Source organism: Zosterops lateralis, assembly GCF_965231275.1.
Source record: "Zosterops lateralis genome assembly, chromosome: 7".
Classification (NCBI taxonomy): Eukaryota; Metazoa; Chordata; class Aves; order Passeriformes; family Zosteropidae; genus Zosterops; species Zosterops lateralis.
Window position 1 is genome coordinate 11,157,686 of NC_139767.1, and position 22,114 is coordinate 11,179,799.

Sequence of the window (22,114 nt, forward strand, 5' to 3'; positions counted from 1 at the left end):
TAACTCAGCCTGAAGTTTGAATCTGTCACACTGGTTGAGTTCACAGAGTAGGAACAGGAGCAGCCCCACTGGGGCTTTGTGTCATCCTGTTAGCCCAGGGACAGCCACGTATGGGGCAGCCAGGAGGCAAGAGCAATTAAACGGGAGAATAAAGCGCTTCCACCTCTCCAATTAAACAAGCAAAACTGAGAGCAACGATAGCCCAGAGCTCCAAATACCGCTTTGAGGGAGCCTGAGTGGGAAGGCAGCACAAACAGCTGTCTAGGTTGCTCCAGCAGAACGCTCAGCCCCTCTGGCACGCAGGAATGCTGGGGGGCACCAGCACCATGCTGTCCACCAGAATCACACACAGCCCTTCCAATCCATGGAACAGAATCATAGCATCAGTTAGACTGGAAAACAACACTTAAAATAATTGAGTCCAACTATTCCCACTGAAGTGAAGACACTATAGCTACATTTTTCCTAAATAAAACAGCTCAGTTGTTTCAACTTGTTTCCAGTTATAAAAGAAGTAAAAATATTCCACAGCCATGCTTTATAATATGAGCTAAATAGAAAATATACTCCTTTCACTCAAAATCAGTGGAATGAACACTTCTAAAATCAGATGACTTTTTGTTTAAAAAATCATCTTAAGCCATGAATTTCCTGTAAGTTTTAGGTTTTGGTTTCTTTAACTTAAAAACAGGTATAGGGTTCGTGAGGGGTTTTTAGTTTGGGGGACTAGTTTCTGTTACTTTCCTCTCAAAGACGTAACAGAATTCGCCTAAGGGGCTAAGACTCTCTATGCCAAGTTCCACCCAAAATTATTTTTAATGACCAACATTTTTAAACCCTGAAAACTGGAACCACTAATAAGCCCTTAAATTCAGTGGTGCTAGCAGATGCCACCATATTATGTAATTTTTGAAGCAAAAAAACATCTTCTAGCAAAAGCATTTTAATGAAGGTTCTATTAACTAGTCTCCTGGTACTGGGATAAGTCCCCTGGAATGCAACAGAAAGCTTTCATAGCTGGTTTGAGGTTTTATTTCTGGAGAAGTGCTGCAGACCACACTCGGGCCTATTTTGGGGTCTCCACTGAGACCCACCAGCAAGTTCTTTTCTACTTCATGTCCATCCCTCTGTGAACTACTCCCTGGCAAGGAAAAGAAGAAATCTTATCACCCCTTCTCCATGTGACAAGAGAAATGTCTGCCAACCTACACCTCTGCCTTCAAACCCACTTGCAGGCTCCAACAGCGACACAAGCTGAATTATCTGCAACCACTGTAACCACTGCCTCCTTCCTTCATATCTTATAGATACTGGCAGCACTAGAAAACCTCATTTCTAAGTGACAATGTCAACACATATGGAGAACTGACTATGGGCAAAAGTTACAAGTACACACACAAGAGGACAAGCCACATTAAACTCTCTCTGAATAAAGGTTGTCAAACTCAATGGTAACTGATGAAGCTCTTCATCCTGCTTCACTTTCAGCAAGGGTGAGGCTGTTGCTACAGCAATATCACTACTAGATGGTATTCTTCTGGTTGAAGAAGACCACAGAAAATCATCATCAGATCTTCAGCGGGAAAATAAGTGGCAGAGAGAATTACAAATGAGAAAACGTAGAAGGCATTATGCCCTCCAGAAGGCAGCCAATTTCCCCCTCCGCCTCCCTTTTCACCAGTCAATACAGAGTCTTCAGACAGTCTGCACCTACAGCCCATTATGGGTCAGCAATTGCCCTCTGGGGCTTGGCCTTTACTTACAATTCCAAGCTTCCACACTCTCGTGGACAGAGGCCAACTTCAGAGTGACCTTCTCTTGTATTGTCTGGCAGCAGAGTTGTGGGGGAACACTCTACAAACATAGTATCACACGTTTAACAGCTATCAGTTTGAACATTACTTCTTTAGGAATATTTACATTTATCTGCCAGCAGGTCACATTAATCTTATGGGTTTTAATAACTCCCAGATCTTTATCAAACAAGTCATGAGGTCAAGAACAGAAGTTAACAGACATTCTCTTTCTCAGGTATGCACGGGACACTTCATCCAGTTAGGACTATTTTGGGGCAAGGTAGAAGAGACCTACCTACAGGCTGACCTACTGTGTGTGGACTCACTTGTGAAGAGTCAGCAATGATTTTGCAGCTGAATTGCTGCATTATTATGGTGCAGAGAGCTACACCAAAGAATCAGATACTTCTGCTAGTGCAAATGCATGTGCTCACTGAGAGAGGTGTTAGCCAAAGAAAGCAGATTACATCTGTGCTCCAAAGGCCGAACTGGCTCCCAATTTACTTTTGGATGCCATTCCAAATGTTGATTTATAAAGCTGTATGATACAGAACTAGAGCCAAGGCTACTGTAGCAAGGCTCTCTCTTCCTATGTATGGTACAGCAGAAAAGACACTTCTGCTTACAGCTCTAGGAGTCAGAGAAAATGGAGAGCCAGGATCCCTCAGCCTCGGGCCTTAAAGTACAGCCTGGTCCCTTTGCAAGAAGCACACAGATGCAGGGCTCCTTGGCACAGGGCCCTTCTGCCTTTTGGGTCTTAATCTGAACCCTGAGATGGTGAGGTAGCTAAAGGACCATAGAAGAGGCAGTCCCAAGCAGCAAAGGTTTAAGAGACCAAGTACTCTTATTTGCATTCATGTCCACAGATTTGAAAAGGGCACAAAAAACCAAAACACTCTCCCTACATGAAGTAGCACAGCTTTTCATTTTGAAAGAGAAGCAAGTCATTTTTACTACTTTCTACCTGTCCATGGCATTCTCAAAGCTCACCTAGCTGGCAGGTCAATATGACACTGTAATCATATAATGTCATCAGAAAGGCTCAATACATTCATTATTATGCCAGACCCAGACACTCAGATAATGCCTAACCTGAGCATTATTGTCAAGCAATATGCCTATTTACTGCATACTTTCTCACAGGAGCCCATTTGAAGTCTACTATCCAGACTTCTAGCTTGAGAAACAAACTACTTTAAAAAAAAGGAAAATTAAAAAAAAAAGCTCACACTTCTGTTACTCTGCATTTTCTCTAAATCTAAAAATTGGTAGCATGTATGACAGGTCCACCTCATTTTTCTTAATGATGTTTTTATTATTCTTTCACTCAATTAAAACAGAAATGGATATTGCATCTTCTGACTGTATAATTGTTATTGTAATCTGTTTTCGATCACTGCTTGGGAAATGGGTCCAAAACAACATAAACTATCCACAGCCTCAGAATGCAAGTCATTTTCTTTTACTACGATACTTAAAGAGACATCTATCATGTTGCTCCGCTAGCATGTTTGTATTATGGCAAAGAAGTTATTTGTAAGTTGGGAAAAGACATTATGAAAATCACCTTTTACTCCAAAGTATTGTATAACTCATAATTTATAACTACATTTCTTAATAACCATTCAAAATAATAAGGCTGGAAATTGTGCACATCTAATTTTAATATATAAATAATGGAAATGCATATAAACCAAAATATGCTCAAAATATGAATTTATATTACTCTCAAAAAATAGGCTGGTTATAGTTTTGAAAATAACATGCTTCATTTCCAATATATGCCTGTCAGTTAAATTTATGGCTAAACATTCTCCATGAGTTTAGATTACCAAGATGGTAAATACTTCTTTGTGAGTTTCCTCACTTATCTGAAGCTTCCGTCCAAAAGCTGACAAAGTCAGCAACTTCTCAAGAGTGAAGTGCTGGTGATACCCAAGTAAAGACACACTAATCCAGCCCCTTCTCAACATTACAAATAGAACTGAACAGCTGAGAGAGAAACAAAGTAACCTTGTGGCTCTATGCAGCTATACAAATAATGCTTTCGATATAAGAAACTCCCATCCAGACATTTCATGCCGGGTTTAGCACCTTTGAAAAGATTTGCTGTCAATAGTGTGTCTTTTCATCTCAGTGTGTCTTTGGGGAACAAATGAGGGAGCATGTTTAAGTGGAAAACATTTGTACTGCATTCTGAAAATGCAGTGGGTATATGGTAATCTCAAAAGATGCTGCAGCTTCATATAAAATAGTGTCTGACAGGTATTAAGATTTTTCTGACCTTCTTTACCTTGCTGACATTGCTACTAACAAGGTACAGTTGTGCTCAAATTGTTTAATATTGCGTGTCCATCTGATACAAGGACATTAGTTAGAGCACAATGACTAAACATTTTTAGCCAGATAATTAGCCAGATAATTTTCTATTTAGAAAAACAAGTCATATGCTTAGACTCTTATCTAGAGCTACCCGCCCTTTTTCTTCAAGTCCTTTCTGTTTCCTTCATACAGCTTCTACAAATAATTACATTCTTCTCTTTTTCCAAACATCACTGCATGAAATGCCAATAATCATTCAGCATCTGACAAGAAATTGAAAATATATCTTGAGTTCAGACAGTCTTCCTGCACTAGCATCCAGCTTACCATAACATCAATGCAGGGTTCACACTTCATTTTTTAAACAATCTGTAAATTATTTACATGGTTTTATTCTAAGTAGAAGCGCCTCCTGGAAAGAGGTTTTACGTAAGTCCTCAGATACTAGCAACATCGACATTCACACCTTTAAAACTCAGAGTAAGAATTACACTTAAAAAACCCAAAGCAAAACACAACATTAACCAACCAACAAAACAAGCAAAACATTTCAAACTTCTTTTACGAGTTTTTCAATGTCAGCAGCCCTAAACTGCTAACAGACAAATGCCAAAATCTTGTATATTTGTAAATCTTCAGGGGACACGCATAGAGCTAGCAAATATATTTAAAAAGAAAAAAGCCCAACAACTAAAAATACTATTTCATGTTTTTTTTAAATTTCCCTGAAATAGAAGAAATAACACTAGAAAATATAAAATATTTTTTCCCTTACCAATATTTGGATCAATGCAAATGAAGATGGGGACAAAATATACTCAACAGCTGCAGTGCGTGCTTTCGTACAAAGCGCAGGAACGCTGGATTAAAAAAAAACCTAACTAGAATAATAACAATATGGACAAAATGCCTTGCTGGCTGAGAACGTATCACACATTAAAGCAGTCAACACTTGGGAATGGCCTTGAGAACCTCAACTAGATGGGCGAACAACTGCCCCCAAATGAGATAGCAAAGAGTGTTTTCTGTCTTTCATACCACTAATCAATGTAAACTCATTTGTCTGTAGCCCCGCAGCAGAGACGCTGCTGATGAGCATTCTGCAACAAGTACAAAGCTTCTTGGAGGGCAATTTTTTTTAGTATCGCTAGAGGCTAGAAAACATTTCTCAAAAGCCATCAAATGCTCAGCTGCCTTTTGTGTGCTGTGACTATTTCTTACATCTGCATTAGTGATACATGCCACCGTGGGGACTGATGCAGATGACCCCGGACATTTGGTACAGTAGGAACCAATTACCACAAGGCGATTTTTTCAGAGGCAGAACGGGCTCTGGCTCCTGGCTCAACACGGCGGGCTGGTTTCAGAGCCCCGAGCTTCAAAAGGACAGCACGCTCCTTCAGTAGTTACAGAGTATGAATCAGGCACAGGTTATCTCCAACAAACCCCCGTCCTATCAATTCAAAGGGACTTGGTAATACTTTATACCTTGAAAAACTGGGCCTTTAATCCTAAAAACACAGCAGTAGTTACTAATTTAACTAAATTACGAGGGGCAGTAATTAAAGGCCTAACTTAGCTATGCCTTGCAATTTGGGATTCCAAAGAAAATCTTCCCGAGTTTTACAGATTTTCAGCTATTTTGAAAAGTTTAAAAATAAGATTTAAAAGCAGGTTGGGAACTGCTCGATCACAAAAATAAGGATTTTCCTAAACAGCGCACACACATGTTTGGTGAATATAAATACATGACTGCAATAAAACTCTTCATTTGACAGCACCATAGTTGCCATATTGTATTACCATGTTCTGTGTCAATGCGAGTGACAAAAATCTTACTGGTTCAAGTATCTTACTTAAGCTCCAGACCACCGTTGTGGCCCCTTTCCTCCCCATTCCACACAGACAGCTCTAAAGAAAACATCAATAATAGAAAGTAACTGCAAAAATAAATATTCAGGCCAGCATCTCCATGAAGAGTACTAAACTCAAATACTTTTCAAGGAATTTCAAAGTAAGTGATACCATCTGAAAGTCTGTGCTACAAACTAGAAAGTTTCAATATGACATAGCTGTCGGTTGAAAGGACGACTTGATTACAGTTACATTATGCCAGGTTTTTTCTATTTTTAAATCAAGATAAAATATTCAGCACGGTAAGAGTATTTAAATAGAATACAAAAACTAGGTATTTTGGAAAGGAATCTTCAAACTTCACCTCTAAGTGTTTATCCATAACAATAAAAAAATTAATACTGTTGGCCTTCTTTCAGTGTCCAAATTCCTCATCTAAATTCCGAATGGAAGATAAGTCACTATTTAATTTCCTGAAAATATGTTACCTTCTTGGTATCTTTTTAGTTTTTAATAGGATTTTGCCATCTTCTTTAGGCACAAAAACAGTTCTGAGGAGTCACTGAAACCTCCTGTTAAGGTGAATTTGTCAAAGAATTGCCCTATAAATAACTGACAGTAAATATACTATGTTCTATCCCAGTGAAACCAAGAAAAGGCAGAATCCAACTTAAAAAGGGAGGAGTAAAGAGAGAATTAATATAGATTATTTCAATTATGTTGGTTGCTTTTTCTTTCCTTTGGTTTATGATAAGAATAACAGCATGCAGTTAACTAACACGGGCATGGGTGTGGAGAGGAAGCAGGGAGATGACTTGAAACACTTAGGAACTATTGCGGGGGAAAGAAAAAATCTTACTACCACTAATCTTAAATCTTGAATTCAAAATTGTTGGTGTTTTTCTGCAGATGCAACTTAAGGGTTCCAAAATTACTCTAAACATCAAATTATGTCTAGGTCATTGAATGGGTGGATACCCTATATTCTGTTTAATGTGTATGTTCGATTGCACACGTACTTCAACCAACTGTGTCTTTATTTTAATAACAGACCAAGTACTGAAAACACATAAAGAAAGACTATTTTTCTACCTCAGCAAAAATACAGCTGATACACTGCATGACCCTTCAGGAGTGTCTGCTCTGTTTGTTCTATTTACATGACATAGCCTGACTGGAAAAGGGAGAGAGGGGTGAAGACCAGCCAAAAGACCAGAAACTCATTTTTAACAATCAGTCCCGAAAAAGAAATCACTGTCTTGCTTTTCTTACTGTTCCTGTTAAATTAGAGGTTTCTTCCTCATTATGTATCAGAAACATACAAAATCCAAGATTTTACATTTCTTTCAAATCCCCACTGAATTATAACAAATTAGAAAGCAACATTTTCCAACCATGCAGCCACAGATACAACATAAAATATAAACGTAAAACATAAAAATACATCTATGCTGGTTCCTGAAACTAATAAGGATTTGTGGCTTTCACGCTTCTGTATTTCAATGCACTTAATTCTTTCAAACAGCTCCATATTTCTTTCAGGCAGCAGGAAGGTATTCTTCATCTAGGATCTGGGCAGGAATCTAAAACGTAACCTGTCGCTTCCCTCAGTTCCTAAGGACAAGTGAAACACACTTCCTTACTGCCTTCAGGACACCACGTTAACTAACCATGTAGAACAGAGGAGCAAATTTCATCAGGCTGTGTTCTTCCATCTGCACAGAAGTGAATTTTTGCTCCAGTCAAGTACCTTGAATCCTTGTAAAGATATAAAAGGTAGTACAAAAACCTACAATATTTTTACAGAAATGTGCAGACTGGACCTTGACAAATAGCTCTTTAACTATCAGCCTGTGTTTCTGTCACCCCAGAGATATATTAACACTGATTTCTAACTACACTTAAGCAGACACGACCACGATACACTGAACTTTAGGGGGCTCACAGCAGCGCTGCAGCGCTCCGAAGAGTCACTGCATCGACATTTCTGTTACATCTGACTTTGTACAAGCTCCGTAACTACAGCTACTGATTAAGGTCCTGATCATACATTTTGATTTGAATTGGCTGAAAGCTTTTCCCTCCATTAATATTTTGTAAACTGAACCACAGTTTTTAACAGTTAAATGAATATGAACGTATTATCAGACTGCATCAAACTAATCTAAACAAAAAATGTTTTACAATCATTTCCTGCTCCAAATTTGAACATGCTTCCTTGGCTATCATTTGGTTCTATGTTTCTTTTTCAGCAAAATAAAACTTCAGAGCAGCTCATTCTGCATACTGGTATTTTAAGTTGCTTTCAGAGGCTTTTAACACTTATTTTCTATGCTCCTCAAATCAACACACACACACATATACATGCACATCCACTCTTACACAAACAGGTTCACGAACTGCAATCAACAATTCTGTAAATGTAAGTTTCCTAGTCATTAATCATCCCTCTTTTTTTTAATCCTTATGGAGTGAATTACTAACTAAGAGGAGACGCCAATTCTAGTAAGTGAATGTTACCCAACAGGGATATAAAGCTGTCAACACCATAGTGCTCTTGCTTGCTCTAAACTCTCTCCCAGGCTTCATATGTTTTTTAAAGCAATATTAGCCTTTTTTTCCAAGGAACCTTACTCTCCTTAAAATCTGAGCACTTGTGGTTTATTACATACAGGTTTTAAAACAGACAGGTTAGATAACTGTTGAAACATTTTAGAAAGCACTAGGTTAGTCAGGCAAACCAAAACTGGACTCTAATACATTGGACTGAAGCTAACAACATTGTAAACAGTACCAAAACTTTTAAATCCCCTATTAAACACAACCTTTAAGACCTCGTTTATCTTTTTAGTGACCTTCACTAGATTATTATAGCTGCTGTAATGGCCCTCTGAATTAAGTACATTCATGTTAGGAATAAAAAAACAGGAAAATCATAAGGCAAAATTTCTCATGAGAACAACCAAATTTCTGTCTGCATTACAAAAGCTTATTTTAAAACATTTTCCCACTCATAAAAACTAGAGAGAAAGCTAGAAACACCGATAGCATTATATTTCTCTATTTCTCAGGGAAGTCACTAGAAAAATAATTACAGCAAACAGTACGATTATAAAACTGGTTACCAAAGGTCATCAGGCTCATCATAGCAGCAGGTAGTTATGAGCTTATTGCTCTGTTCTCACGAGTTAACTTCAGAAACTGATATTATTACAACAAAAAGTCACCTGACAAAGAGGAAGGAATTTCAGCATTTACATATCTAAGGCCCAAAATGAGATGAGAAAAAGAATTGCTAGCATCTGGCTTTGCTTTCAAAATCTTTAGATACACATCATGGAATTTAAAATAAAACACTAAAAAAAAAAAAAAAAAAGTCTCTAGTTTTGGGTAAAATATCTCCATTTTTGTCCCAAATGCAATTCACATTCAGTAAGTATCAGCACTTGGTAAAGCCCAAGAAATAAGCATAAACAGAAACACTGACAACTGAAGCCTTGGATGTCACTTCGCTATGACTTTCATTAGTTTCCTTTTTGTCAGACTCTAAGCACAACAGTAGAAGAGCCCCTATCAATTTATTTAAAATCATTTTTATACTAATTTGCCAGTAAATTAAAAGTAAGCCCTTCCACAAATGTCTACAGATGCATTTCACAACTCCAGTGAAAAAATTACCAACACCACAATAATCACTGCAAAGATACAGACTTCAAAAAATACCCGAAACAGGTGTGATCTGCATTCAGGAAAAGATCACTTGATCGTAACAGGTTCTTAAAGATCAAACTTGAAAAAAAGCAGAAGAAAAATATCTGGAAATTAGCTATGTTAATTTATTGTGAGAGTATTTCCAGAAAAAAAAGGTAAATCAATTTTAAACAGCACCATTATCTTATTAAAAAAAATCTGCCTTAACTAATTTAGTATTGAGTATTATAGAACCTAGGTAAGTATTCAGACAAGAATAATTTTCTTCTTGCTTTCAGTATCAATAAGGAGTAATGAATAACCTTTATTATGAGCAGCCTAAATCCAAAGAGACTGAGACTGCTTAAAGAACGTCAGCTAAGGAAAAAAAAATTACTTCTGCATTTCTTATTCCCCCACACTTCTATATGCCACTCTACAACACCTTTATAAATGAGATGAAGAGTAATGAATGAAGATTAGGCTCTTAAAAGTTTGCCTTCAGAAATGAAAGTCTTTTTCTTAAGTGGTAGAAATCTTCCATAGCTTAATAGGCCAGATTGAGGCTGAACTACCGATACAACTGTAAAAGTCGCTGAATTTCTCTTGGATAACACAGCTGCAACTAGAAAGCAAACATATATTCCAAAACATTTAAAAGAGTTATCTTAAAGTACATTTCTATAAATGTCCCAAGGAAAAAGATTTCATCTCTAATTCTAACATTCCTTTAAAAATCAAGCAGCTTTAATTCCCAAGTCTCAAAAAAGGCATCTAAAACTACATATGTTACTTTTTATATGATTAACTAGTTCCTTTCTACAATCACTCAACAAATTATTTCTTCACCAATTTCTAAGTGGAATAGTACTACAAGTCTTTCACTGCAGAGCTGTTTCTTCTTTTTCCATATATTGGAAGAACACAAGATTAAAAACTATATATATAGAAACATAAAAAAAAAACAAAACTAGTGAGCTCTCTTACCCTTCATTAGGTATATAAATGAATCCTATGCTTTTAAAATAAAATCTGCAGCTCCTTAGCAAACTTCAGCAATTAGGAAGCCTATTGAGCCAAAGAGGTCTAAAACAAGCATCTAATGGTAAAATCGCTAAATAAACCTCACGTAATAGAGGGTCATGTGACGACCATTTCAATGTATCTCTCGAAATGCCATTGACACAAACTCACAAACTCCTTGTGTATAAACAACTACAATTATGTGTTACCGCTCTGCCCATTTTAAAACACAAATGCAGAGATTTTTTTTTTAAGGTAAAGTTATTGATGGCCTTTCCTGCAATATTCTGCTCACAACATCTGGCTAATTTCAAGATTTTTAAACATATTTTTCCTAACACGAGGCTGCACTGTCTTCAACACGACAGCATCAGAGTTAAGAGGAATAAAAAAGGCATTTAAGAGAAGTGACTGGGAAGTTTATCTTCTTGGAACAAAAGGAGGGGAAAAAGCAGCCACGCACTTAACATGCTCTTAATACAAAACTGCCCAGGAACTTGACAGCAAAGTAAGAAAGATTAAGTATTCTAGAGAAACGCAGGAAAACTGCAAAACTAATGCCCTATATATTTGCTGCAAGAGCTGAACCTTGCACATGCCCTATCCTCTTTTACAACAGCTGCTACTAAATGCTACTTACCGAAAGAAAAATAAAATCCCAAAACGCGACCATAACCGCTACCGTTTTTCCCACCCCGGTGAGCCCATTCTGGCAGCTGGGGGGTGGGTGTTGAGGCCCCAAGCGGTGTGACCCGCACCCCTGAGGGCGGCCCGAGCGCCCGCAGCCCGGCCGTGCCCCGCGGGAGCGCCGCTGGACAGCGGGATGCCCGCGGGCCGGCCCAGGGCAGTCCGCACCGAGAGAGCGCCCAGCGCAGGACGCGCTCCCACCCCGCTACCCTCCGGCAGGGCCAGCCCTGGCCTTTGAGAGCCGCCCGGCCGGAGCCCGGCCCGGGGCAGCCTCTTTGGGCGGGCGGCCTTCTATCGCCGGAGCGCCGCACGCCCGCCCCGAGTCTTCCCGCGGGTCCCCATCACCGCAGCGGTGCCGAGCACCCAAAGGCTTGCCCGGGAAAGCGGGCAGGGCCCTCGAGCCAGCACTCGGCCCCGGCGGCCCCTCGGCGCAGGGTGCCGCCCGCCCGCCGCACGCTCCCCGGGCCGCGGAGCCGCCGCACGGTTACCTCCCACGGGCTTGGTGACGGCGCCGTTGGGCCTCCCGCGGGTGCCCATGGGGCTGCCGTTCTGCTCCAGCCGGGCCACCTTCCCGGGGGGGGGCCCTTTGACATCGGGGCTGCCGCTGCCTCTGTCGGGGCTGTCCCGCAGGCAGGGGCTCTCGCTCCTCCGCTCCATGCTCGGAGACGCTGCTCCCGCTGGCAGGTCGCAGTAGAAAGAGCACGGACCTAGGGCGAGAGAAACGAGGGGCGCTTCAGTGGATGCCGGCCGGTACCGGGCCCCCGCTGCGCGTCCCCAGGGCGGTTCGGCTCCGTGAGCCGGGCGAGCGGCGGCCGGGTGCGATGCCGCCCCGCTCCCGCCGCCGGGGCCGACCCCGCTGGAATCGAGCGGTTCGCCGCACCCGCCCGGCGCCGACCTGCCGCGGGCGGGGGCAGGCAGCGCTGCGCCCCGGCTCCCATCGCGCTCGGCGGGCGAGAGCCCACCCGCCTGCCGCGGCCAGGTGCTGCGCCCCGGCTCCGGCCGCGCTCCCGGCCCGCCCCCGGGGCCGCGGGGATGAGCTGCCCGTGCAGACGGCCCCGGCGGCACGGCCCCCCCGCGCCGGCCAGCTGTGCAGACACCAAGTAGCCGGCTGCTGGCGAGGAAGCCTCTAGCCAGCGGCTCTCGCGAGCTGCCGCCGTACTTACTGCTTATAGCCTGTCTGTAAGTTGGCTGAGTTGGGCTCTGTCCATGGATCAGAAGTAGAGAATCCAGGGTGGAAAGTTTTCCTGTTTCCTTCTCCCACGTCGCGTTCTTCGCTTCTACTCCTTCCCCCCACCCCCAGCCCCCTGCTCGCCCTCCTGCGGGGGTGCCGGGGCGGCGGGGCCGGGGCGGCTGCCCGCGGGGCGGCGAGGGCACAGCCCCGTCCCGGAGGGTCCCGGCGCCGAGCGGAGCCGAGCCGAGCCGAGCGGGGAGGTCGGGACGAGGGGGCGGGGAGGCGCGGGGCCGGCGGCTGCGGCGCGGAGAGAAGGGAGAGGGAGCCGACTTCTCACACCTTCAGCGGAGAAAATCAATACCGGGGGAACGGGGGGAGGGAGGAGAAGAGGAGGGAGAGCCGCTCTCCCGGGCTCCGCGGCGGCGGCGGCGGGTGCCTGGCGGCGCGGGGAAGCGGCGGCGGCCCCCCGCGTGTCACTTTCAATCGCTCCCTCCTCTGCCGGCGACAGCGGCGGCAGGAGGGACTCGCCACAGAGAGCGGAGAAACGGTTATTAGTTGCGTTGAGTCATCGAGGCAAAGTGAGTCCTTTTTGGGGTTGTCCTCGCTTTCGGGTTTGGTGTATGTGCACGCCTGTGTGTGTGTGTCTGCCTGTCTATCTGCGCCGCGTTCCCGTCCCAGGGCTGTGCATCCCAAACATCGCCACCCCTCCTCGCCTTGACACCCCTCCCCCTCCCCGCCCCCCCGCAAAAATCAAGTCTCGCTGCTCCCTCGGAGCCGGGCACAGGCGGGCGCGCACAGCCACCTCCCCCGGCCGGCCCGCCCCGCCAGCCCCGGCCCCGCCGCGCACCGGTGGGAGCTCAGACCCACCTGGCAGGAAATTAAACACCAATAAATAAATAATACACCTCGCACGCGAAAAAGGAGCGCGGTGCCGCGCCAAGGGAGAGCGTGGGGCGGGCTGGGTGGGGAAGGGGAAGCGTGGCAGGACGAGGCGGTGGCGACAGGAGGGACCCAGGGCAGAAAGGCGCAAGGGCAGGGGCAGCCGGGCTGGGGGAGGGCCGAGAGGGAACGGGAGGAGGAGGAGCCGGGAGAAGGGGAAGGGCGGGGGGGATGGTGGGGAAGTGGGAGTTGGGGACACCGGACCGACCGAGGAGGAGGAGGAGGAGGAGGAAAGCCGCCACCGGCATTCAGTGCAGCCGCCCGGGTCGGTGCGATGCCGCCCCCCCCAGCCCTGTCCCCCTGGGAACCGGCCGACGGCGGGACCCTCCCGCACCCTCCCTCCGCCGGGGCGAGGCGACAGTAACTTTTCGCGGTGCTGTGGGGGCTGCCGCCCCAGGGCCGGTCGCGCTTCCTTCAGGCCTCCAAGAGCCAGTGCCCGGCCCCAGGTAGGGCCCCGCCGTCGCCCTGTTCTCCGCGCCCGCTTCCAGGCAGTTACCGGGGTGGTCCTGAATTATTGATGGCGGGGGCCGGGAGAAGGTGACAAGCGGGCAGGGAAGCGCTGCTGCTGCCGCCGCTAAATTATTTATTAGCGGAGCTCCGGGTAGGGCATGACAGCGCTACCTAAGTGCAGGCAGCGGTGCCAGCAAAGCCCCGGCCGGGAGGTCGCAGCGGGGCGGGATGGACCCCCTCCCCAGTCCCGGGGCGGCGAGCGGTCACCTGGCGGGCAGGCAGGCGGGCAGGCAGGCAGTCCGTCCCCTCTCTCTCTCTCCGATGCAAGGTGCACCGCGGCGCTCCCCTGGGGCCGGCGGCGGCGGGGGCGCGTCTCCCGGCGGGGCCATGCCCCGAGGACCCGCAGCGCCCCCTGCCCGGCCCGGGGGGCGCGGGGGAATGAGCCGCCGGCCCCGCGCCGCCGAGCCCTCCGAGCCCGCCCGGCGGCGGAACCAGAGCCGCGTTAAGGTGGACCGGGGGAATCCCTTGTGGCGCGGGGGACGGGCGGCGGCCGGGCGGCGGGGAAGGCGGCGGCGGGCACCCGAAGCGCCCCGACACCCCCCTCCTCCGCCTCCCCCGCCGCCCGGCCGCGCCTGGCTCCCTGCGCGGCGCCGCCCTCCCCGCCGTGCTCCCTTAAGAGCTCTGCCTTTTACGGTGGCGCCGGAGGGTCAAAAAAAAAAAGGGGGCTACGGGGGGGGTTAGTGGGGAGCGGAGCCCCCCCATCCCGGGCACGGTGACACTGGGGACCGGCGGGAGCATCGCGGCCACCGGGCAGCCCTGGTGACAGATCTTCCTTCGTCCCGTAAGCGTCCGGAGACAGTGGGGTGGGCAGCGATGTTTGCCCCGAGCCCGCACGCAGCCGTCCCAGCGCTGCCTGGGGTTTGGAGGAGGGTCAGTCCCCACGGGAGCTCGGCTGCCGCAGGTCCCCCCGTGCCCCTCCTTCCCTCCGAGCGGCGGTGACAGCCCCCCGCCCGCCGAGCGCTCGGGTGTCCCGGCGAGTTCCGGGCCGCCCCTGAAAACAGTGCCGGGAGAAGCAGCGGATCCCCGGGCAGGGTAAGAGAAATCATCCCTCCGTTCCACATCTGACCTGCGGGCCGGCCCGAAAAGCAGCGCCAAGCGCGGCTCTCCCCGCTCGGCCGAGCACCGGTGTCTCTCCCCGCCCCGGCAGGGCAGGGGACCCGCCGCCCGGGTCTGGACGCGGTGCCAGCCCTGCCCCGGGACAGCGAGCCGTGACCGCGGGCGGGAGCCGCATTCCATGGGCGGCCGAAGTCGGGGGGAGCCGGAGAAGATACGGGGAGCAGGGGAAGGCCGAGGGCGGGGGCCGGAGCGGCCGGAGGAGCGGGCGGCGGTGCCCGGAACGCGCGGGCTGCGCACAGAGCGCGGCGGCTGCCGCCGGCCGGGGCTCCTGCCTGCCCGCTCAGAAACGAGCCGCAAAGTTTGGGGAACTCTCTGTTTTCTTTTTAAATAACCCCATCTAACTTTTCTTCTTTTTTCCCCCTAAATTTGATAAAGCTCAGCAGCACGGAGGTTAACGTTCTTAAAGGGAAGTTAACGTTTCCCACCAGCTATCGAATAATTGAATAATGTTTTGTTCTTACCTTTGATGTTGAACTACGAATGCCCGCGGATCAATGGCCAGAAAGTTAGAAGAATTGGTGATTTAGGACTTCAGTACTTCTGGAAAAAAAAAATGCCAATGGTTTACCCAGGATCTTCCCTGTCTGATTCGTTACTATTATTATATCTGATGATGTGGATGGATGGAGAGATTCAATCCAAGCCCATTAATGAGGTATTTTATAAACACCACCGTCTGAAGATCTTCATTTACATTTTGTCAGTGATCCTTTCCTTAACAGCGGAGACGTGTGGCGACAGCGCGATTACAGGACTTTAGTAAAGCTCCTATAAGAGTACAACTGCCTTGTTAATCGATTAATATTTTATTAAGTGTAAATATTTTATAAAGTTTTTAGGAAAACTATCGATTCTAAATTATTAAACTAGTCAGAAGGGCATTTGAATAATGCATACAATTAAATACATTTAAATATATATGTAGCGTTTGCTTCATTTGCAATGAATCCCCTGCACCTTTCTCTTGCTTTCGTTTTTTCTTCACCGGCAGCTGGTTTCTCACTTGCACATTCACTGGAATATCAGGATTACCGAAAATGTGTTTAGTCCGTATTTATAAACTGAATGTTTACATAAAATACTCTGAGAAAATAGCTTTGAAATCGGGAGCCGTAATAGTTTGAAAATTTTGATGCGGAAGCGAAGGGGCTTCTTAATGAAACTGAGGGAAACTTAACCGAGTTCGTATAAATGTTGTTTGGTAACTTCTGTTTTGTAAACATCACTTAATTTATACGGATTTTATGAAGCATGGTGCTTATTTTTCTTTTACATATTTTTTCCCAATAAAAGACTTTTCTTTCTGTTTCGAATTATAAACGCTTTTTTTTCCCCGGTTGCATGATTTTCACGTTGTCCTTATTTCCACTGAAAGAAAGATATTTTCCCGTTGCCTTGCTCACCCGTCTTCAATGTCGCTATTAAAAAAAAACCCTATCTTTAAAAAATATTAATAATATTAATAACCTATTTTTCTTTTTCTAACACGAGCTCCGGAAGGAGAATTGTCTGCCCTGTGGCTCCGATGGGAGCAGGGGTGGATGCACTCCGCGTGCCCAGCGCTCCTCGTTACTGAACTTTGCGGACGCCTTCAGTCGTTGACTGCCAAAAAATTTTGAGCAAAAGCACCTCCTTGGAAAGGTTTGGTTTTCATTAACTACCGCTTTTAAAGCCAGAACGCGTGGAAGCGATGGCGGCTCTGTGCCCACAGGGCTCCCGAGGCGGCGGCTGCCGCGACCTCCCGGCCCGGGGCGGCTCTGGCCGCACGCAGCCGGCCCGAGGGCGGCCCCGGGCTCTCTCCCCGCGGCGGGGTCCGCCAGGCGCTCCCCTCGCCCGCTGCTCTCTTCCCCTCCCACCCGGCACCTCCGCGGGACGGCAGCCCCAGGGCCAGGCTCGGCGGGGCTGAGCGCTGTGCCCGGGCCGCACGCTGGGCTCCCGGGGGACACCGCCCGCGGGCACGGCCTCGGAGAGCAGAGTCCCGCTGCCACGGGGGCACAGTGGCCCGCGGGCTCGCAGTGGGGTGGTGGGGTGGCCCCCAGCACCGGCGAGGCAGCTCCAGGTCCCTTCGGAGCGGCGGCTGCAGCTCGCACCGCCAGGCCGTCGGGTCAGGGGGACAGCGGGTCCCACGGGCGAGGGCTGCGGTGTCCCCGCTCGGCCCGGGCTCCATCGCGGCGGAACCCGGGCCCGGGGCCGCTCCCGCGGGCCGCAGCGGGGACCCGAGCCCGGCCCGTCCCGGTGCCTGGGCCTTTGCACAGCGCCACCGCGCGGGCACTGGCGCCGGCGCAGCCCGAGGCGCCCGCCGCTCCCTTCCTCCCGCCCGCGGCCCCGGCGGTGCGGGAGCGGCGCGGCACCTGCCGCGGGGCCAGCGGGCCCCTCCCGCCGCCTCCGCCGCGCCCTCGGCCCTCGCGGCGCCGCTCCGCCCTGCCCTGCCACCTCGCTCGCCGCGCCTCGTGCCGTCGAGGCCCCGACACCCTCTCGTCTCCCGCGGCCCGGCCCGGGCAGAGAGTCGGCACAGGCAAACCGGCGATGGGCAGCGCCGAAGGACCGACCTCCCGCCCGGCCGCGCCTTCTTCGCGCTCCGCTCGCCGACTGGGAAAGGCGCCGGGCGGCCCAGGAGCCAGGCCGCCCCTCCGAGGTGGCCCCGCCATCGGGAACGAGCCATCTAACCCTGCCGCCGCAGGACGGGTTCCCGTCCCCCCGCACTACCGCCATCCCTCCTTCGGCGGCAGGTTCGGGAGGGGAAGCCGAAATGAAACGAAAATGTCCTTGAGCCCAGCAGCGGGAGGGGCCCGGCTCTGCCCGCAGCACTTGGAGGGGAAAGCTCTGGCTCCAGCCGACAGTGCCGGCCATCGTCCTTTCCCAGCCACAAGGCGCTGCTTTCCCGCAGCAACCCGAGCCCAGAGCGGCGGCTGTCCGGAGGGGGAGTCCCCGGCTGGCGGCAATAACGCCTCGGCCCCGCGGGTGCCGGCTCGGCATCCCCCGAGCACCGCCCGTGCCTCCAGTGCCTGCGGGATCCACGCGCATAGTTCCGGCTGTGCCAATGGAATAAGAAAAATAATTTAAAAAAAAACCAAACCCAAAGCGTCTTTACGGCGTCCGAGCTCCGACCAAAGGGTTTCGGGAGAGCAGTATCTCTGCAGACCTACCCGCGCTTCTATCCTTCCCCCCAGTGGTTTTATTAATGAGCCTTTTGCTCTTAACTCTGGTTCATATGGAGGAGCTGCGGACAATAGAGAAGCAATCTCTACAGCCAGACAGGGAAGGGAACGACTCGGCCGGAGCCGAGCAGCGCTCAATAGGCTATTACACCGTATTTGGTGCAGCGGAAGGCAGCGCAGCCCCCGGGGCTCCCCGGCAGGCCGGCCCGGCTGCACGCCCGGTGCGGGGTTGGGCTGGCCGCTGCGCAGTCCTGCTAAGCTCTCTCCTGCCCTCCGGCTCCTACTACGATCTGCGGCTTCCCCGTGTTTCTCACACACGTCTCCAGATCTTGGCTTTCCCCCTGGCCCCGGGCTTGTGTTTTCCCGCAATCACACGCTGCAATGCTAACCGCAAGGGATTTCCTCCGTGAGATATCAAGCTCATCGACCCACCTCACCTCAACAGACTTGCGAGACTCTTTAGTATTGCATGGCTTCTTTAAAATACTTCTGTTTACGTTTGTAAACTGTCAGGAGCAGAGAGCACAGACCGAAGCGCCTGTGCCATTTCTTTCAAATTAGCGGCTTGCAGCTGGAAATGAAAGAGGAGTTTTGCCACCTTCGTTGCAATTAAGGAAAGTTCCCTAGATCCGAGAGAAAAATAACTAACAAGCCCCTCCACCCGAACAACTGGCGGCTGCTCCTTGGCGGCAGGCTAAGGCCACCCCAGCGCGGTTCGGCCCGGGCCGGGCGGTGTCCCCCCTTCACCCCGAGGTGGCCGCTCCGAGCGGCGCCAGGACGGGAACGAGCGTCCCGCCCGCCGCACACTGCCCGAGCTGCGGCGTGAACGAATGCGGGAAGGGGCTGCAGCAGAGAGCCTCCAGCCTCGGCCCCAGAGCCAGCCCAGCGCCTGCCTTTACACCCCTAATGTCACACGGGACGCGGGGTGCCGGGGAAGCCCGCTCTTCCCTTCCAGCCGAGCTCGCCGGGGTGAGAACGAGTGACGGCGGAGCTCTGCAGGACATGCCGAGCGTGCAGAGCTGAGGACTCATACCCCGAGGCACGAATCGTTTTAATAACAACGATTTATGTAAATTAGCAATGCATCCTTGCTGCCCCGCCACGCTCCGACCTAGAAGGAAAACATCAGCCGCCCAGGCTGGACACCATCGCCTGACAAGGAACTCTCCGAGTTCCTGCGGCCAGCGGAAACCAAACACGAGTAAAGACCTCAACAGAAGGGCAGGACAAAGCCGACTGGAGCCCCCTCCCCATGAGCTTCCCAAGGAGCTGAGCTCAGGCTCGCCCCGCCGCGCTCAGGACGAGGCGCTCGTTAGCGACTGGACAGAGCAGGGTGCCCTTTTCCTCCTAAATCCAAACTTTGCCTCTCAACAGACACTCTTATCTTCGTACGCCCGTGTTAATTAAAACTTCAGTAAATGCGTAGGGAGAACCCTCTGCCCTGCGGCACAAGGCAGCCGTTCCCGCGGGCTCCTGCCACGGGAAATGGTGTTCAGGGAGCAGAGCTGTGGCGGGACCGCCCGGGGCCCCGGTGCCGGCCCCCAGCTCCCGCCCTCGCTCCCCGGCGTTAGGCTGAAGCCGAAGGCAGAGCAGCTTGTGACAAAACAGCCCGGCCGGCAGCTGCGGTACCCGGCTGAAAGCTCCGAGTTTTCTCTGCAAGTAACTGAAGGCTGCGGATCTGACTAAAATAATAATAATAATAATAATAATAAAAAGGCAGACAGCGAAGGGGATTTCGAAGATAAACAACAGGGGTTTATTGAACTATAAAGGCTGAAAGCGCCGATGAACAGATCGAGGAAACGCATTCTAATACATACGAGCCGCAACTATCCCGAAGCCTGGATCCTGCAAGAGGCAGCTCAGATCCTCCCGGCCGCGCCATGAACCCGGCTTGTCCCTGCCGGAATCACCGCAGATGGAAAGCTGACAGGATAACGCTCAGCCTATTTAGGCTTTCGCAAGCCCTGTACCGCTACCTGCGGGGCTCAGCAAGGCACTCTCTGCACAGGGGTCACACATGGGGCCCGGGGGCAGGAAAGGGTCAAAGCCTGTCGCTTTTCCTCCTGCAAACAATCCTATCGTATTTTCCTGCGACCTCAAAACTTTGCCAGCCAATATACACCAACACTTAAAAAGAGTTTCGGGGCTTGAGTTCGTACTTGACACGTGAAAGGGCCCCTTCGGGGTTCAGGGATGTCTGGCCGCACCTTAAACGGCGGCCAAAAGGCGGCCCACCGCCCGAGGCGGCCCCGGTAGCCTTGCCGAGCCGGCGTCCTTCAACCTGGACGTGGCTTCTCGGTGCAGCGGAACGAGGCAGAAGCCTTTGAGGCAGATACCGGGGCAGCTGAGAAGTGGGGACACTACCCTGAGGCTGCCCGCCTTTCGCCCGCCGGGCTCCACGGAGCTGATCCCCCTCTGCTTGCACAGTCTCTGATGGCGCTGTGTCCGTGCCACCCCTGCCCCGCTCCTGAGAAGCAAGCGGGGCGCCGAGAGGGCCGGCAGCGAGTGCTCGGCCGCTGGCGGGGGCTGCCGCCTCCCAGCCCCGCGGTGCGGCCTCAGCCGCCGCCGCCGTGGCCTCGGTAGCTGCGCCGCCACCGTGCCCAGGCAAGGCACCGCTGTCGCCAAGCACCGCTGTCATGCGGCGAGAGCAATTCCACCTGAAGTCTCTCCTTCCCTCAGCCCTGGCGTCTCCCCCGGCCGCCCTGCCCCCTCTCCCCCGCCCCTCTCCGCCGGAGGGGCCGCCGGCCTGCGCGCAGCCAGCGCGCTCCCGTGACAAATTTCAGGTTTGTAAAGGGACGGGGGAGAGTTTTCCGCCGTTTGAAATCCCATTATAAAACCAGAGCAGACGCAGTGCTCGTGTGCTCCCCGTCACGGAATCACTCCAACTAAATCAGCTTCTAACAAGAGAGTTTGTCCCCCGTGGGGACAGCAGCTCTCACTTACTCTGTGTCCGCGAGCCGCTGCACTCCTGGCCCAGGAAGAGCCCTTCGGCCACACCGTCTCTGCGGGGTGACTCTGTTATTTCCTCCTTGCCGGCGTTTCGCTGGGATCCAGAACCCCCCGTTCCCCGCGCCGCTGCCCCTCGCAGGGGTCCCAAGCCCCCGCAACCTCCCACCCCCCGAAAGACGAAACGCTCCGAGATCTCTGCGCTTTGTCAACGCAACCGAGTATTTGACAGTCACAATTACCTGTAAATATTCTGATCGTTTTGTATACGGGACACTTTTTGCCCTAAGCCTGGCAAGCCTCACACAAGCGGAACTGCAACACTACCGCAACTTCACCGCGGCAGACGGCGAAATTCCGCTCCGCTCTCGGCACTGAGTGCGATCTTTCTCGGTACCGCAGAACCCAGGGGCGGGAGAGAGAGACCACTTGCCTTCTCTCCACACCCTGAAGCGCAACAGCAAAACACTTGATTTAAAACGCTAACATTTTAGGCGTGAATTCAAATCAGTCACAGGAAAAAAAAAAAAAAAAAAAAAAAAAAAAAAAAAAAAAAAAAAAAAAAAAGAGAGAGAGATGCCTGTTATCAAATCATCCTTTCGGACAGAATAAACGGGTTCACTCTCTGGCAGATAAGGTGCCAAATTTTCTAACATATTGGCATACAGAGTTTAAGAAAAAAGTAATATGATGTCTGATAATATGGTCACTACTAGCTAAACTGTGAGATTTCATAATCGGTCTTCCTATTTTCCACTACAACCTCTCCCTTCCCCACCCATCACATAACATCCCATCACATCACAATAATTAGCAGCGCGGAATTACCTGTCTGTTTCTCTGTGCCTCCTTCAAGTAAAGAAGGTAAAAGTCACTTCACCTATTAGCTTGTATAAGTA

At 50.0% G+C, this 22,114-nt stretch overlaps 1 protein-coding gene and 1 long non-coding RNA gene across 5 annotated transcripts in view; one reads left to right on the forward strand and one right to left on the reverse strand.

Moving 5' to 3' along the window:
- Positions 1-14,374, reverse strand: part of SATB2 (SATB homeobox 2) — a 130,972-nt gene extending 116,598 nt beyond the window's left edge. Inside the window, exons 1-2 of one of the 4 annotated variants that reach the window (XM_083864629.1) lie at positions 14,200-14,374; positions 11,861-12,079 (exon numbers count right to left, since the gene is read on the reverse strand). In XM_083864629.1, the coding sequence (XP_083720755.1) occupies positions 11,861-12,029 (169 nt within the window). In that variant the 5' untranslated portion in view covers positions 12,030-12,079; positions 14,200-14,374. Of the gene's footprint in view, positions 1-10,649; positions 10,672-11,860; positions 12,080-12,267; positions 12,345-12,535; positions 12,692-14,199 lie in introns of those variants that run through there. The other 3 variants (XM_083864630.1, XM_083864627.1, XM_083864628.1) reach the window with 3 other exon arrangements.
- A 196-nt stretch (positions 14,375-14,570) lies between these two features.
- Positions 14,571-16,026, forward strand: LOC310911282. The gene is made up of 2 exons (XR_014590481.1): positions 14,571-15,024; positions 15,484-16,026. It is a non-coding gene; the product is annotated as an uncharacterized lncRNA (long non-coding RNA).
- The last annotated feature ends 6,088 nt before the right edge of the window (positions 16,027-22,114 follow it).